This window comes from Carlito syrichta, unplaced genomic scaffold (genome assembly GCF_000164805.1).
Source record: "Carlito syrichta isolate Samal-C Ts95f unplaced genomic scaffold, Tarsius_syrichta-2.0.1 Scaffold314869, whole genome shotgun sequence".
NCBI lineage: Eukaryota > Metazoa > Chordata > Mammalia > Primates > Tarsiidae > Carlito > Carlito syrichta.
The window spans coordinates 270,217-289,126 of record NW_007258965.1 but is presented as its reverse complement, the minus strand read 5'-3'; the positions used below and the strand labels follow the sequence as shown (position 1 = coordinate 289,126).

The 18,910-nt window shown below is 47.5% G+C and overlaps 1 protein-coding gene across 1 annotated transcript in view; it reads left to right on the top strand.

The window, feature by feature from the left end:
• The window catches only part of KLK13 (kallikrein related peptidase 13), a 17,804-nt gene extending 2,938 nt beyond the window's left edge, over positions 1–14,866 (top strand). Inside the window, exons 3-7 of the mRNA XM_021705986.1 lie at positions 197–233; positions 8,381–8,585; positions 8,922–9,190; positions 10,839–10,975; positions 14,678–14,866. Coding sequence (XP_021561661.1) covers positions 197–233; positions 8,381–8,585; positions 8,922–9,190; positions 10,839–10,975; positions 14,678–14,866 — 837 coding nt within the window. The remainder of the gene's footprint in view (positions 1–196; positions 234–8,380; positions 8,586–8,921; positions 9,191–10,838; positions 10,976–14,677) is intronic.
• The last annotated feature ends 4,044 nt before the right edge of the window (positions 14,867–18,910 follow it).

Genomic DNA, 18,910 nt, shown 5'->3' with positions numbered 1-18,910 from the left:
GTCAGGAGGTAAGAATGCGCGGGGGTGGAGGCGTGGAGGCGCGGCGGCCACTTGGACAATAGTGGGAGGGGTCAGGCCGCAGGAAGGGGGCGTGGGAGCCGCGAGCTCCTCCCCCCGCCCACCAGGGGCCGAGTCCCGCTGGGACGGCCCAGAGCGCTTCCTGCTTGTCCTTGGGTGACCTGGTTTCCCGGCTGAGGTCGGCCCACTGACCCTGGTTCTTTCGCCTCTGACCCCAGACCCCTGTCCGGGGCGTCCCAGCTCTCGGGTGCCCACCGAAAATACCCCCGCGGCAGCCCCTCCCACATTCAAGGCCTCCTGGTTTCCTGGAAAGGGAGAGGCTTCGGAAGGACAGGAGTTCGCAGCCTGATGCTGCCCCTGTGAGCAAATAACTTCTCTTCTTTGTGCCTAAGCTATTTTCATCTCTAAATGGGCTCATATAGGTACTTACCACAAAGGGCTGTTGTGAATATCAACATGAAGTAATTTGCATCAGGCATTCACTGTCTGGCAGATAGAAGGGACTGGATAGTCGTTATTCTTTTATTAGTATTCTCTCTTCATTCTCAACTCCTTCCAGAACCTTCTAGATTGCTCTTCCTTTAAACTTTGGGATGACCTCAAACCTATGTGACCCCCCACCCCACCCAAAGTTAGTCCCCAAAGATTCCTCTCCTCACATCTGCAGGCAGGTTCTCTGGAAATCCCATTCATGTATCATTCAGTCATTCAACAAACAGCTACTGAGCACCAGCCACCGTGCTGGGTGCTGTCCAAACAGAGATTCAGTCCCGGCTCTCAGCACCCAGAGTCTAGCAGGGAGGGACACAGATACGATTCAAATTATTAGTGAAGAATTCATTACCTTGACGTGAGGTGAAGTCTTCAAGGAGTCCAGCCTGGAGCTCAGAAGAGGTCATGGCGGCTCCTGGACTGGAGGGCTTCCCAAAGGGCCTGACCCTTGAGCTAAGACCCGAAGGAGGAGGAAGGGTCCCCAGGCACCTGGCACCATCCCTGTCCTGAAGGCAGGGTGGCTTCTCTCCTTTGGCTACACTCCCTGGACTCCTGCCGGTGCCTCCCCTGGGCAACCTGCCCTGGGCTAGGAGCTTCACATGCTAAGTCTTGTGGAATCCTCAAGGGCCTCAAGCATTCCATGCACTGTAATTACTCCAGTTTCACAGCTGAAAAGCCTGAGACTCAGAGACAGAAGGGTCCTGCCCCAAGTCATCAGCAATGCCTGAGCCAGAAGCCCAATCTGGGTTGCTCACCTGGCCACTATATCCTGGACTTGAGACCCTGCAAACCACTTTCAGGTCTTCTTAAAGTCAGTTCTTTTTTTTTTAACTGATATGAAAGCATGTTTAAAAGGAAAGTATTTTGTTTGTTTTTGTTTTTTGAGTTGAATTCTCACTCTGTCACCTAGGCTGGAGAGCAGTGGTACAATCACAACTCATTCAACTAATTACAACCCCAACCTGGGCTCAGACAATCCTTCTGCCTCAGCCTCCTGAGTAGCTGGGACTACAGGCGCATGCCACCATGCCTAGTTACGTTTTGTTTTGTTTTGTTTTGTTTTGTTTTTGTAGCAATGAGGTCTCGCTATGTTGCCCAGGCTGGTCTCGAATTCCTGGGCTCAAGCCATCTGCCCACCTGGGCCTCCCAAAGTGCTGGGATTACAGGTGTGAGCCACTGTGCCCGGCCAAAAGTAAAGTTTATATCACTGTCCTGAATAGAAAACAGGATCCTTTGCCATAAATAAAAGGTAAGGAAAGAAATAGGCCGGGCTCAGAGGCTCAGCCTGTCATCCCAGCGCTTTGGAAGGCTGAGGTGAGTGGATTGCCTGAGCCCGCGGGTTCGAGACCCGCCTGGGCAAGTTAGCAAGACCTCATCTCTACAATAAATCAAAAATTAGCTGGGCATGGTAGCGCATGCCTGTAATTCTAGTTACTTGGAAGGCTGAAGCAGAAGGATCACTGGAGCCCAGCAGGTCGAGGCTGCAGTGGCCAGGAGCAGTCTGGGTGAGAGAGTGAGACTCCAACTCAAAAAAAAAAAAAAAAGAAATTCTGCACAGTGCCAAGGAAACAGGATGGTTCTTGCATTGGGCTACCTAAAATTGCCTATGCATGACCCTCTTTGACCTCCCTAAAACAGCTACTGCCGATGGTCCCACTTGATGAACGTGAGGTTGTCTGCTGAGACTTCTGTTTCTTCTTGGTTTTAAACAGTGAGCTCAGCAAGGATTAGAGAGGTTTTAAAACCGTGTTAGCAACCGGGCTCGGTGGCTCAGCCTGTAATCCCGCGCCTTGGGAGGCTGAAGTGAGTAAATTGCCTGAGCCCGCGGTTTGAGACCCCCCCCCGGGCAACTTGGTGAGACTTCATCTCTACAATAAATCAAAAAATTAGCCGCGTGTGGTAGCGCGTGCCTGTAGTTCCGGCTACTCGGAAGGCTGAGGCAGAAGGATCCCTGGAGCCCATCAGGTCGAGGCTGCAGTGGCCAGGAGTGGCTACTGCACTCTAGTCTGGGCAACAGAGTGAGACTCCAACTCAAAAATAAATACATAAATAAAACCGTGTTAGCACCCTCCTAAAACTTTAGCCTCCACAAAATCAGGATTAAGAGAGACCTGATGCTGGCTTGATGTCTGAGTGTGCTATTTAATGTCACTTGTGCCATCTCTCCAGCACCTAAAATGATCCTATGTCCACCGATGACTCCGGTCCCTGACAGAACCACTGGGTAAATCCCATTTGCCATGTAACTGGGAAGGCTGGCCTGGGAGGAGGAAGGATCCCATCTGTTGCAGCTAATAATTAATAATAACACCAGCCTGGGCAACATCGTGAGACCGTGTGTCCACTCAAAAAAATTATAAAAATTTCACCGGGTGTGGTGGTGCATGGCTGTAGTCTGAGCCCAGGAGGTTGAGGGTGCAGTGAGCTGAGATTGTGCCACTGCTCTCCAGCCTGGGCGATAGAGTGACACTGTAAGTTAAAATAATAACAGTTCTCACTTTCTGAGGGCTTGCTATGTGCCACCTGTTGGGCTGCATGTTTGAAAAGCTGTATCTAGCTGGGCTTGGTGGCTCAGCCTGTAATCCCATGCCTTGGGAGGCTGAGGTGAGTGAATTATCTGAGCCCGCGGGTTCAAGACCCGCCTGGGCAACTTGGTGAGACCTCATCTCTACAGTAAATCAAAAAATTAGCTGGGTGTGGTAGTGCACGCCTGTAGTTCCAGCTACTTGGAAGGCTGAGGCGGAAGGATTATCGGAGCCCAGCAGGTCAAGGCTGTGGCTACTGTACTCCAGCAGTCTGGACGACAGAGTGAGACTCCAACTCAAAAAAAAAAAGAAAAGAAAAGAAAAGCTGGATCTTGTTGAAGCCCACAACTGCCCAATGAGAGACAGGCTGTTACTTTTCCTACTTGACAGCTAGGGAAACTGAGGCTGGTAACTTGCCTCAGTAATGGATGGATTAATCAATGGGATGGATGGATAGATTGGTGAATGCATGGTTAGATGATTACTTAAATGGATGAGTGGGTAAACAGATGGATAAATCCATGGGATGAGTGGGAGATGGATCAATAGATGGATGGATGGATGGATGAATGGATGGACGGATGGATGGATGGATGGATGGTTGGATGACTACCTAAATGGATGTGTGTGTAAACAGATGGATAAATCAATCGGATGGATGGGGTATGGATGGATGAATGGATGGATGGTTAGGTGACGACCTAAATGAATTAGTGGATAGAACCGGTGAATTGATGGATGGATAAATCACACAGTCAGAAAGTGGTACATTCAGGATTGGGTTCTCTTTGTCCCACTGCCTTCTGCTGTGCCTCCAATGCCAGATACAGTGCCTGGTACACACAGCATTCATTTATGGAGCACCTGCTATGTGCCAGACACTGTGCTGGGTCCTGGCAATGCAGCACTGAATAGAGCAGTTAAGGTGCCTGTTGTCAATGGAGCTTACAGTCAAGGTCGGGAGATTTTAACAAGCAAATCATGATACATGTAAACAAATGTAAAGAGAAATAATAGTGATCATTGTTCTGATGAAAATCTGAAGGCCTGGAGGGGGACAAATTAGACCAGGAGGCTAGAGAGGGCCTCCCAGAAGAGGTGACATTTAAGCTGAATTCAAAAGACCGAGACCTGTATACCTAACCCTGGATTGTACCCCATATCTTTATAATTTAAAAAATAAATAATAATTTTTTTAAAAAGACTGAGACCAGCCTGGGCAACTTGGCAAAACCTCATCTCTACCAAAAGAAAAAATTAGCCAGGCATGGTGGTGCACACCTGTAGTCCCAGCTACTCAGGAGGCTGAGGTGGAAGGATCACCTGAGCCCAGGAGGTCAAGACTGTGGTAGCCGTGATCGTGCCACTCCATTCCAGTCTGGGTAACAGACTGAGACTCCACCTTAAACATAAAAGAAAAAAAAGAAGAAGAAAAGAAGGGGGTGAAGAAGAGGGGATGGGGGACAAGGAAGACCAAGACTTAGACTTATGACCTCTATGTTCTGAGGACCATCTGGTAGACTATTGATTACACAGACATATTGAGATATCCTATATCTGTGTTGTCCATTATAGTCATCACTGACCACTTCAAACTATTGAGCATTTCAAATGTGGCTGGTATAACTGAAGAACTGAATTTTAAATTTACTTTTATTTCATTTTAACTAATTTAAATTTAAATTGTCACATGTAGCTAGTGGCTCCCATATTGAACAACATAGGTCTGGAGAAAGAACTTTCCAGAAAGAGGAAACAGCAAGTAGAAAAGATCTGATATGTTTGAAGAACAGGTCCATAAAGCTGGACCAGAGTGGGTAAAAAGAGAGAAATCAAGGATGGGTTCAAAGAGGTTGGCAAGGACCAGACAGTACAGAGTCCTGCAAATCTCGGGAAGGGTGTTATTTTAAAGGAAGTCAAGCCTGGGAATGACATGGTCTGTCTTGACTTGTTTGAAGAGTCTTTGGGCTACTTTGAGAAGACTGGATTGGAGGGATGCAAACACAGAAGGATTTAGGATGCTGTTGTAGTCATTCAGGTTAGAAAAGATGGGGCTTGAACCAAGATGGTGGCAAGGGAGCTGGAGATAACTGGCTATTTAGGAGATGAAACCAACAAGACTTGTTGGTTGTGAGTGACGAAGGAAAGAGGGAAGCAAAGAATACATCTAGGTTTAGTGTTGAGTACTGAGGTGGGAAAGATTGGAAGCAACAGTTTTGGTTGAGAAAAATCACATTGAAAATACAAAGTGGACAGCATTTGTGTCTCAAGCTTAAAGAGAGAATTCAGGGCTGGAGATGTGAATTTGAGAGTGATTAGCCTAGGGATGGTGTTTAAAGCTATTGAGGCACCTAGTAAATATGTGTTTAAAGAATAGATGAATGAATGGTTAGGTGACTACCTAAGTTGATGAGTGGACTGACAAGTGAACAGATGAATAGATAAATCAATGAGATGGATAGGGGATGGATGGATGGATGGATGGATGGTTGGATGGATGGATGGATGGATGGTTGGATAGATGGATGGTTGGATGGTTGGATAGGTGATTAGTTAGATGACTATCTAAATGGATGAATGGGCAGATGGATGGATTAATCAATGGGGTAGATGGATAGATTGGTGAATGGATGGTTAGATAATTACCTAGATGAATGAGTGGATAAAATGGGTGAGTAGATGGATGGATAAATCAATGGGATGGATGAATGGATGGATGAATTGGTGGATGGATGGATGAATTGGTGGATGGATGGGTAGATGTCTACGTAAATGGATGAGTGGATAAACAGATGGATAAATCAATGGGATGGATGGGGAATGGATGGATGGATGGATGGATGGATGGATGGATGAATGACTACCTAAATGGATGAGTGGGTGGGTGGATGGATAAACCAAAGGTATGGATGGGGGAAGGATGGATGGATGGATGGATGGATGGATGGATGGATGGATGGATGGATGAATTGGTGAACGGATGGGCAGATGATTACCTAAATGGGTGAGTGGATAAAATCGGTGAGTAGATGGATAGATAAATCAACGGGATGAGCCGGGCTCAGTGGCTCAGCCTGTAATCCCACAATTTGGGAGGCTGAGGTGAGTGGATCGCCTGCGCCCGCGGGTTCGAGACCCGCCTGGGCAGCGAGACCTCATCTCTGCAATAAATCAAAAAATCAGCCGGGCCTGGTAGCACATGCCTGTAATTCCGGCTAATCGGAAGACTGAGTCAGAAGGATCGCCGGAGCCCAGCAGGTCGAGACGACAGTGGCCGGAAGTGCCAACTGTACTCCAGACTGGGTGACAGAGTGAGACTCCAACTCAAAAAAAAAATCAATGGGATGGATGGGGGATGGATGGATGGATGAATGGATGGATGGATGGATGGATGATTAGATGATAATTTAAATAGATGAGTGGATAGAACAGGTGAGTAGATGGATGGATAAATCAATGGGATGGATGAATGGATGGATGAATTGGTGGATGGATGGATGAATTGGTGGATGGATGGGTAGATGTCTACGTAAATGGATGAGTGGATAAACAGATGGATAAATCAATGGGATGGATGGGGAATGGATGGATGGATGGATGGATGGATGGATGGATGAATTGGTGAACGGATGGGCAGATGATTACCTAAATGGGTGAGTGGATAAAATCGGTGAGTAGATGGATAGATAAATCAACGGGATGAGCCGGGCTCAGTGGCTCAGCCTGTAATCCCACAATTTGGGAGGCTGAGGTGAGTGGATCGCCTGCGCCCGCGGGTTCGAGACCCGCCTGGGCAGCGAGACCTCATCTCTGCAATAAATCAAAAAATCAGCCGGGCCTGGTAGCACATGCCTGTAATTCCGGCTAATCGGAAGACTGAGTCAGAAGGATCGCCGGAGCCCAGCAGGTCGAGACGACAGTGGCCGGAAGTGCCAACTGTACTCCAGACTGGGTGACAGAGTGAGACTCCAACTCAAAAAAAAAATCAATGGGATGGATGGGGGATGGATGGATGGATGAATGGATGGATGGATGGATGGATGATTAGATGATAATTTAAATAGATGAGTGGATAGAACAGGTGAGTAGATGGATGGATAAATCAATGGGATGGATGAATGGATGGATGAATTGGTGGATGGATGGATGAATTGGTGGATGGATGGGTAGATGTCTACGTAAATGGATGAGTGGATAAACAGATGGATAAATCAATGGGATGGATGGGGAATGGATGGATGGATGGATGGATGGATGGATGGATGAATTGGTGAACGGATGGGCAGATGATTACCTAAATGGGTGAGTGGATAAAATCGGTGAGTAGATGGATAGATAAATCAACGGGATGAGCCGGGCTCAGTGGCTCAGCCTGTAATCCCACAATTTGGGAGGCTGAGGTGAGTGGATCGCCTGCGCCCGCGGGTTCGAGACCCGCCTGGGCAGCGAGACCTCATCTCTGCAATAAATCAAAAAATCAGCCGGGCCTGGTAGCACATGCCTGTAATTCCGGCTAATCGGAAGACTGAGTCAGAAGGATCGCCGGAGCCCAGCAGGTCGAGACGACAGTGGCCGGAAGTGCCAACTGTACTCCAGACTGGGTGACAGAGTGAGACTCCAACTCAAAAAAAAAATCAATGGGATGGATGGGGGATGGATGGATGGATGAATGGATGGATGGATGGATGGATGATTAGATGATAATTTAAATAGATGAGTGGATAGAACAGGTGAGTAGATGGATGGATAAATCAATGGGATGGATGGGGGTTGAATGGAAGGATGGATGGAAGGATGGATGGATGGATGGATGGATGGATGTTTAGATGACTACCTAAATGGATGAGGGGTAAACAGGTGGATAAATCAGTGGAATTTATGGGGAATGGATGGATAGATGGATGGGTGGATAATTACCTAAATGGATGAGTAGGTAGACAGATGGATAAATCAATGGGATGATGGGGGATGAATGAATAGATGGATGGATACTGCTTAGGTGGATATGTAGACCAACCTCATCTCCCCCTCCTGAAATTCATCCCCATGGTAGAATGGTAGAGAAAATGCAGGTGGAGAGAGTCAGGCTTATGCTTACCTGTCAAAAGCATCCTCATTCCATGAACTCTTCTTTTATCTCCCAATGGAGGGTTTGACACTTCTGTGGAGAAAAACATCATCTCTTTGCCCTGAATCATCTCCACTTGGTAGAGAATGGCAGTTGCCAGAGGTGAATGAATCATCTGTTCCTGGTCATCCTGGGAAATATTCCAACCCCTTCCCCAAGCCCAGGAACCACCTCTCCAGGTCTCTGCTTCACCCGGGACCCCAATTTTCTAACAATTTCTCTTCTTCACCAGGCATCTCCCAGGATTATCCCAAGATCCTCAATGGCACCAATGGGACCAGTGGGTTTCTCCCAGGTGGCTACACCTGCCACCCCCACTCTCAGCCCTGGCAGGCAGCCCTGCTAGTGAAAGGGCGGCTGCTCTGTGGAGGAGTCCTGGTCCACACCAAATGGGTCCTCACTGCAGCACACTGTCTGAAGGAGTATGTGGGCGCCAGGAGAGGGTGGGGTAGGGATGAGAATGGGACTGAGGTGGTGAGTGGGGTGGAACTGGGCTTGAAAATGCAGTTGGAGTTATGGTTGAGATGAGCATGGGGTGAAAAGGAGGTTTGGGTTTAAATACAGAGACAGGGCATGAGAATAGAATCCTAAAAGGGGACTTGGATAGGACTGGATTTGAGGGCTGAGGAGACATGTTTGGAGATGAGGAAGATGGGATGGGAAAGAGGTTAGATTGGGGGTGGGGAAGAGGCTGGAGCTGGGACACGGGTGAAGATGGGCTCATCCTCTCCCCTAACCACTCCTTCTTGTACCCACAGTGGCTACAGAGTTTACCTGGGCAAGCATGCCCTGGGGCGTGCGGAGACCGGCGAGCAGGTGAAAGAGGTGGTCCGCTCCATCCCCCACCCTGAGTACCAGAGCAGCCCCACCCACTTGAACCATGACCATGACATCATGCTGCTGGAGATGGAGACCCCGGTCAAACTCACCAACCACATCCGCGTCCTGGCCCTTTCCCACAGCAACTGCCTACCTCCTGGCACCTGCTGTCGTGTGTCCGGCTGGGGCACCACCACCAGCCCCCAGGGTAGGCACTCACACAGGTGACCTGAGATCCACAGGGTGGCTGGGGAAACTGAGGCAGAGGTGAGAGGGAAGGCTGGAGGAAGATCCCTTTGTATATAAAAATATAAAGTTAGCCAGGTTCGGTGGCTCAGCCTGTAATCCCGCGCCTTTGGGAGGCAGAGGTGAGTGGTTTGCCTGAGCCCGCGGATTCGAGACCCGCTTGGGCAGCAAGACCTCATCTCTACAATAAAATCAAAAAAATCAGCCGGGTGTGGTAGCGCACGCCTGTAACTCCGGCTACCCAGAAGGCTGAGGTGGAAGGATCGCCGGAGCCCAGCAGGTCGAGGCTGCAGTGGCCGGGAGCGGCCACTGCACTCCAGTCTGGGCAACAGAGTGAGACTCCAACTCAAATAAATAAATAAATAAATAAAGTGAAAAATTAAAAATATATATATAAAGTTATATATCCTTTATAGAAATATAGTTATCATATAAATATAAATAGGTTTAATATATACTAATATACATTATCTATTTGTGGTAATCTATTTATAGACTATGTGTTATACATCATAATTATAGGAAATATAGAAATTAAATGTATTTTGTAAATTATAAAATATGTCAATTGTATATTAAATATATTTGTCGATAATGTATATATTATGTATATTTATATAATATATAAATTATATATTATGAATGTATTTTATAAAGACTTGAATTTATATATAATTTATATACATTTTATGTCTAATTTATATCTTTATGAATATATAAATGTATATGTATATATTCATGAATATATAAATATATATTTACATATATAAAAATATATTTATATATTTATACATACCTATGTCTATATTTTTAGATATATATGATATATATTTATATAATCCTAGCACTTCGGGAGGCCAGGGCAGGAGGATTGCTTGAGAACAGGAGTTCACAACCAGCCTGGACAACATAGTGAGACCCTGTCTCTACGAAAAATTTTTTTTTAAAATTAACTGGGTGTGGTGGTGCATGCCTGTAGTCCCAGCTACTTGGGAGGCTGAGGCAGAAGGATTGCCTGAGACCAGGAGGATGAGGTTGTGGTGAGTCGCCATCATGCCACTGCACTCCAGCCTGGGCGACAAAGTGAGACCCCAGCTCAAAAAAAAAGAAAAAAGAAAAAAAAGAGCCCTTTGCAACTTCCTACCAGTCTTTAACTTTCTCACAGTCTCATTTTCACCCTTCTCTTCAACATACCTCCTCCCTTCTCCCTTCTCCCACTCTCCCCCATCTCTTCCCCTCATCTCTGCCCCCCCCCACGTCAATTCTCCATCTCTGACCATCTCTGTCTGACCGGTTTCTCCCAACGCCCTCACCCCAATGTCCTTCCTCACCACTGGCTGCACCTCCCTCCTCATCTGCCTCCCAGTTCCCTGTCCATCCCCCCTCATTCTTCCCTTCACTTTTCCCCTTATCTTTCGCTCTGCTCTCATGTCTCCACCCTCCATCCCTTTCATCACATTCCCCAGACACACGCCCATCTCTTCCCTCCGCATCTTTCTCCCCATCTCTATTTTCTACCTACCTTTTGCCCATTCGGCTTTACTTTAACTGCTGCCCTCTAGCCTGTTCTGGACAGATGTCCTTAGACTTTCTCTCTCTCTCCTCCCCAGTGAGTTACCCCAAAACTCTGCAATGTGCCAACATCGAGCTGCGCTCGGATAAGGAGTGTCACCAAGTCTACCCAGGGAAGATCACATCCAACATGCTGTGTGCTGGCACAAAGGAGGGCGGCAAGGACTCCTGTGAGGTGAGGCTGCTGGGTTTTGACTCCCCAGGGATGGAAAGCCAGGCTGGAGGGGGTACAGATGTTGGAGGAGGAGGGTGAAGGGGGGATGTATTTCTGGCCTTAAGGCATTCAATCTTTTTTTTCCCTTTGAGTTGGAGTCTCACTCTGTTGTCCAGGCCAGAGTGCGATGGCACCATCACAGCTCACCACAGCCTCGACCTCCAGAGTGATCCTTCTGCCTCAACTTCCCAAGTAGCTGAGACTACAGGCACACACCTGGCTAATTTTTTTAATTTTTTGCAGAGACAAGGTCTCGCTATATTGCCCAGGCTGGTCTCAAACTTCTGCACTCAAGCAATCCTCCTGCCTCAGCCTCCCAAAGTGTTGGGATTATAGGCACGAGCCACCGCGCCTGGCCAGGGGGGATCCAATCTTTATATGATGAAGTGTTCTCTGACAAAGAAGGTCAAGACAAAAAGAGAATATTGAGGGATGACCAGTATTCATCTTAAGCCCCAGCTCTGATGAACTGGCTGCCCAGATCCCTGTGTTGAGATGCACAACAGTTGGGATTCTTTCAGTTGCCAGGGACAAAAACCCAACTCAAACTGATTCAAGCAGAAAACAACAACAGCCAGGCTTGGTGGCTCAGCCTGTAATCCCACGCCTTTGGGAGGCTGAGGTGAGTGGATTGCCTGAGCCTGCGGGTTCGAGACCCACCTGGGCAACTTGGCGAGACCTCATCTCTACATTAAATCAAAAATCAGCTGGGCATGGTAGCGCACACCTATAGTTCCAGCTACTTGGAAGGCTGAGGCGGAAGGATTGCCGGAGCCCAACAGGTCGAGGCTGCGGTGGCCGAGAGCGGCCACTGCACTCCAGTCTGGGTGACAGACTAAGACTCCAACTCCAAAAAAAAAAAAAAAAAGAAAGAAAACAACAACAAAAAAGAAACTGGCTTTTGTAACTGAAAATCCAGGGTGTCTGGCTGTAGGCACAGATGGATCAAGCTGTACAAATTATGCTTCTGGATTTCTGGCTCTCTGACTCTTGGCTCTTCTTTCTTTTGTTTTGGCTTTGTTCTCAGTGAGGGTCTTCCCATGGCAAGATGGCCCCAGCAGCTTAGAGTTTACATGCTACCTTCTAGGCAGCCCCAGTGGGAAGAGAGAATATGTCTTTTCAAGTCATTTACACAGATGTCATGAGCATGACTCTTGCTAGGCTGAACCGAGTCGTGTGTTCTGAACCATTGCTCTGGCCAGAGTGGTGGGATTCTCCAATGGACCAATCCTGAGTCACGTGGCTATAACTGTGGGAGCTGATATGGGGACAGCCTTACATGGATTGAGAAAGACAGTTACCCAAATCAAAAAAATCAGGAGGCTGTTACCAAAATAAGGGCAATAAGGCCAAGCACAGTGGCTCTCATGCCTGTAATACTAGCACTTTGGGAGACTGAGGTGGGAGGATTACTCAAGCCCAGCAATTTGAACCCAGCCTGGACAGCAAAGTGAGAACTCATCTCTACAAGAAAAAACAATTGTTTTTAAATGACCAGGCGCAGTGGCTCACACCTGTAATCCTAGCACTTTGGGAGGCAGAGGAGAGAGGATTACCTGAGCTCAGGGGTTGGAGGCCAGCCTGGGCAACTTGGCAAGACCTCGTCTCTATAATAAATCAAAAAATTAGCCAAATATGGTGGCACATGCCTGTGGTTTCAGCTACTTGGAAGGCTAAAGCAGAAAGATCACCTGAGCCCAGCAGGTCGAGGCTGTGGTGGCCGTGAGTGTGCCACTGTCCTCCAGCCTGGGTGACAGAGTGAGACTCTGACTCAAAAAAAAAAGAAAAAAATTAACCAGTAGTGGTGGCACATACCTGTCGTCCCAGCTACTCGGGATGCTGAGGCAAAAGGATCTCCTGAGCCCAGGAGATTGAGTCTGTGATGATCTGTGATCAGGTGACAGTGAGACCCTGTCTCAAAAAAATAAAACTAAGGAGAAATGGATATCACATGGGTAAAAAGCAGCCTGTGTTCAATAGAGAAGGCGGCTTCTGAGATTGAGATTTGGTTCAGGCTGGGTATGGTAGCTCACATCTGTAACCCCAGTGCTCTGGGAGGTAGAGATAGAAGGATAGCTTGAGCCCAGGACTTCAAGACCATCCTGGGCAACATAGTGAAACCTTGTCTCTACAAAAAATGTATTTATTTATTTATTTATTTATTTATTTATTTTTGAGTTAGAGTCTCACTCTGTCGCCCAGACTGGAGTGCAGTGACACACTCCCGGCCACCGCAGCCTCAACCTGCTGGGCTCCAGCGATCCTTCCACCTCAGCCTTCCAAGTAGCTGGAACTATAGGCACGTGCTACCGTGCCTGGCTAATCTACAAAAAATTTTAATAATTAGCTGGTCATGGTGGCATATGCCTGTAGTCCTAGCTGCTTGGGAGGCTGAGGCAAGAGGATTGCTTGAACCCAGGAAGTTGAGGCTACGGTGAGCTGTGATTGTGCCACTGCACTCCAGCCTGGGCAATAAAGTGAGACCTTGACTTAAAAAAAAATGGCCAGGCGCAGTGTCTCACTCCTGTAATCCCAGCACTTTGGGAGGCAGAGACGAGAGGATTACCTGAGCTCAGGGGTTCGAGATCAGCCTGAGCAACATGGTGAGACCTCGTCTCTACAATAAATCAAAAAGTCAGCCGGGCGTGGTGGCACATGTCTGTGGTTCCAGCTAGTTGGAAGGCTGAGGCGGAAGAATCACCTGAGCCCAGCAGGTCAAGGCTGTGGTGGCTGTGAGCGTGCTTCTGCACTCCAACCAGGGCAACAAAGTGAGATTCTGACCTTAAAAAATAAAAATAAAAAAAGAAGATGATGATGTTGAGAAAAGAGACCTGGTTTGGTGAGAAAGAGTATGATACATTAATGATGTGTGCCTTGATCGATTAGCGATGTCTGCCTTGGACCCATACATGGATAGGTAAACTCAATAGTTAGAGGCACAAAGGAACCTTGAAGCAGGTGCAGGGGCAGCTAGTGTGGGGAAGAGGGTACAAGGTGGGAGGGATTTAATGCCAGAAATCCAAGGACAGGGTATGAAGTAAATAGCTACCACCTTCACGAGGCTGAGGAATAGAAAAAAAACAGACATAGAGAACTCTGTTTCTCTCTGTATTTTTCTCTCTCTCTGGATCCATCTCTGGTTTTTCCTCCTTTTTTCTTGTTTTGAGTCAGGATCTCACCCTGTCACCCAGTGCAGTGGCACAATCTTAGCTCACTTCAGCCTCACTTTCTGGGCTCAGGCGATCTTCTCAACTCAGCTTCCTGAGTAGTTAGGACTACAGGCACAGCTATCGTTTTGACTGTTTTTTTGTGGAGACGAGATCTTGCTATGTTACCCAGGCTGGTCTCGAACTCCTGGGCTCAAGAATTCCTCCCGCCTCGGCCTCGCAAAGTGCTGGGATTGCAGGTATGAGATGCCGCACCCGGCCTTTTCCTCTTTTCTTGTGTCTTGCTCTCTGTCCCTTTGTGTTTGTCTTTTTGTGTCTCTCTGTTCTTCTCTCTCTCACCCTGTGTGTGTGACTCTCTCTGACTTTCCATTTCGATGTGTGTCTCTCCATCTTTCATTCTTTCCCTAAACCTTCCCAAGCCTCTGCCTTGTTTAACCCGAGCAGGGACCTCACCCCTCTCTCTCTCTCTCTCTCTCCTCCCCCCCCCAACACTCAGGGTGACTCCGGGGGCCCCCTGGTCTGTAACAAAACGCTGCATGGCATCATCTCCTGGGGAGACTTCCCATGTGGGCAGCCCAACCGGCCTGGTGTCTACACCCGTGTCTCGAAGTACGTCCCGTGGATACGCGAAACGATCCGAAAATACGAAACCCGGGAACAAAAGTGGACAAAGGGCCCCCAATAAAAGCCGGGCTGATGTTTTTCCCTCCCTCCACGACCTCCTCACATTGCTTGCTCAGCCGTTCTCCACCCCTTCTTCCCAGAGTGTTCCACTGGAACCAGTTCCAGATCCATGTTCCCTAAAAACACTCGATGCCGCCCGACATTCCGTGTTGCAGAAGCATTCAGGGGGCCAGGTGTATTGGCTCCCGTCTGTCATCCCAGCACTTTGGGAGGCCCAGGCGGGAGGATCGCTTGAGCCCAGGAGTTCGAGACCAGCTTGGACAACCTAGCAAGATCTCATCTCTAGAAAAAAAAAATAACTAGCCAGGTGTGGTGGCATATGCCTTTAGTCTCAGTTACTCAGGAGGCTGGGGTGAGAGGATTGCCTGAGCCCAGGAGGTCAAGGCTGTGGTGAGCTGTGATCATGCTACTGCACTCTAATCTGGGAGACAGAGTCAAAACCTAACTCAAAAGCAAAACAAAACAGCATTCAGGGACTGCCAGCCTTGTGGTCACCCAGATGTTACAACCCAGATATTGTCCCAGGTCACCTAGCTGCATCAACATGATTACCCACAAACCCAGATCACCACCTGAATGCACTACAACATTCCTAAAGACCTCCATCAGCCCTTCTCAACAATATCATATGCTCTGCGTGCAAACCAGCCTTGAAAACATTCTATAACCCTTCAAATATTTAATTATCAATGCCAAAATTCTAGACCCTCCTGGGTTTTTTGTTTGTTTTAAATCAGAGTCTCACTCTGTCACCCAGGCTAGAGTGTAGTGACAAGATCACAGCTCACCACAGCCTCAACTTCCTGGGCTCAGGCAATCCTCCAATCTTGGCCTCTCAAAAATTATCAAAAAATCATTATTCATTAGCTGGGACTACAGGTATGCACCACCATGGCTAATTTTTAAAAACTTTTTGAGCCGGGCTCGGTGGCTCAGCCTGTAATCCCTCACCCTTGGGAGGCTGAGGTGAGTGGATTGCCTGAGCCCATGGGTTCGAGACCCATCTGGGCAACTTGGCAAGACCTCATCTCTACAATAAATCAAAAATCAGCCGGGCATGGTAGCGTGCACCTATAGTTTCAGCTACCTGGAAGGCTAAAGCGGAAGGATCGCCGGAGCCCAGCAGGCGAGGTTGCGTGGCCGGGAGCAGCCACTGCACTCCAGTCTGAGTGAAAGAGTGAGACTCCAACTCAAAAAAAATAAAAATAAAATAAAAAATAAAAAAATAAAAATTTTTTGTAAAGGTGGGGGTCTCATTATGTTGCCCAGGCTGGTCTTGAACTCCTGGCCTCAAGTAATCCTCCTGTCTTAGTCTCCGAAAGTGCTGGGATTACAGGCGTGAACCACCGCACCTGGCCTTAATGTGTTCTCTTTAAAGACACCTTGTTTAATATATATATTGTTATTCATTAGCATTAAATTCACGGCCAATGGCATTGTAATTCATACCTGAACGAAGCTTATTTAATACACATAATTTTCTCATAAGGCACATCACAATCTTCCTGTGTTTAGGACACTAGCCAGCCCTTCAGCACTGTGCTCAGAAGATGTTAGCAAAATCAGGTTCGGCACGGTGGCTCACGCCTGTAATCCCAGCACCTTGGGAGGCCAAGGTGGGAGGATCGCTGGAGTTCAGGAGTTCGAGACCAGCCTGGGCAATGTAGCAAGACCTTGTCTCAATTATAAGTGAGTAAATGAATACCTAAATAAACAAGCATCAAAATCACCAACAAAAGGCACAAAAAAGTGATAAACATGGCACTGACTAAACCACAGAGTGTAATTCCAGTCAATCGCCGTGGAGAGCCTGGGCATTGGTGACTCAAGATCATTCTCCAGTCTGTGCAAGTTCCCAAAGGGCCTTGAAAACCCCCAAGAGCTTGGGGCCCTTGGTGCAGGGACTCTCCATCGATTTTATCAAGCTGGCACATTTGAAAGTGTGGAATACGCAGATGCTAAGGGTCCCCTGCCCCGGTGGGGGAAGAAGGAGGGCCAAGGAGGATTCCTCCCTCCTCCCTGCTTCCTGCAGGGGAGACTGCAGTTGGGTGTTCAAAACCACAGAGGGTGGAGTGAGGAAGATCTGGTTTTGCCACTTTATCTCTCTGGAGCCTCAGTTCCCTCACCTGGTAATAACAGGCCCTACTGCTCAGGGCTGCTGGGAGGACCGGGCGGAAGATTGGCATTCAGAGGCTCTGCACACAGCACCTTCTGAATCACGGGTCCTCGTCCGTGAAGAAGCAGCGTGATGCAGCAGCTAGGGAATGCCATGTCTAAGGCCAAGCTGCCTCTCAGAATCCCAGCTCTGTCACGTACTGAGTCCTGTGACCTGAGAGCTACTCACCTTCTTTGTGCCTCCATTTTCCCATCACTCAAGTGGGTATAACAATGGTAGTAAACACCAAATGGCTTTAAGACCTAAAACCAAAAGGTCAAACCACAAGGGTTTTGTTTGTTGTTGTTGTTGTTGTTTTTCAATCAGGGTCTCACTCTGTCTTCCAGGCTGGAGTGCAGTGGCACAATCATTGATTACTTCAGCCTCGACCTCCTTGGCTCAAATGATCCTTCTGCCTCAGCCTCCCAAATAGCTGGGACTACAGGGGCATGCCACCACACTTGGCTAATTTTTTTTTTTTTTTGTAGAGACTAAGTCTCGCTATGTTGCCCAAGCTGGTTTTGAACTCCTGGGCTCAAGTAATCCTCTTGACTTGGCCTCCCAAAGTGCTGGGATGACAGGCACGACCTACCATGCCTGGGTTTTGTTTGTTTTGTTTTGCTGAAAACTGGCCCTTTTAAAAATTCATTTTGATTACACGGCAGTTAGTACCAATGATTCCATTCTGGCTTAGGCTGGTCTACAGCAGCCTAGGGTAGGAGACTAGTTGAAAATAATGGCCTCTTGCGAACTTATTTGATGATGCAAAACTGGCTGAATCTGAAATATATCAGGCTAGTGAAAGAAGCCAAACATTTATCTGTGAAGTTAGAAAAAGGCAAAACTGGCCAGGTGTGGTAAGCTCGTCCCTGTCTTCCCAGCACTTTGGGAGGTCGAGGCAAGAAGATTGCTTGAGTTCAGGAGTCCAAGACCAGCCTGGGCAACATAGTGAGATGTCATCTCTACAAAAAAATCAAAAAAATTAGCTGGGTGTGGCGGCACCCACCTGTAGTCCCAGCTACTCAGGAGGCTAAGGCAGAAGAAAGGAATTGCCTGAACCCAGGAGGTCGAGGCTACAGTGAGCTGTGATGGGACCACTGCACTCTAGCCTGAGCGACAGAGTGAGAACCAGACTTAAAAATATATATATTAAATAAAAGCTACAGAGGTGAATTGGTTGTGGCCTGGGGCTAGGGTAGGGAGGGGAGCTTTTGCAAAAGCAACATAAAGCAGCTTAAGAATGGAGTAAGAGACTGTGATATGTTAATGATTGAGGTGTTACAAGACTGCATTTAATTTCCAAGACGTATCAAAATAACACTTAAAGTGGATGAATTTTATTTTATGCAAACAATATCTTATTTTAAAAATGAAAGAAACAGCGGGGCTCAGTGTCTCAGCCTGTAATCCCAGCACTTTGGGAGGCCGAGGCAACTGGATTGCCTGAGCCTGTGGGTTCGAGACCAGCCTAGGCAACTTGGCAAGATCTCGTCTCTACAGTAGATCAAAACTTAGCCATGTTAGCACGTGCCCATAGTTCCAGCTACTTGGAAGACTGAGGCAGGAGGATTGCCAGAGTCCAGTGGGTGGCCATGAGCGTGCCACTGCACTCCAACCTGGGCAACAGAGTATGACTCCAACTCAAAATAAATAAATAAATAAAAGCAGCATAGGAGTAGGCTTGCAAAAAATAAGAAAAGAACCATTCACATTCCATAACACCATGGATATAAATTAAAAATACGTGCTGAACACATTCCATAACACCATGGATATAAATTAAAAATACGTGCACACAAAAACAACGCACAATTTGTAAGAACATGTATTCTTTGTAGATTCTGGATATTAGTTATTTGTCCAATGCATAGTTTGCGAATATCTTCTCCC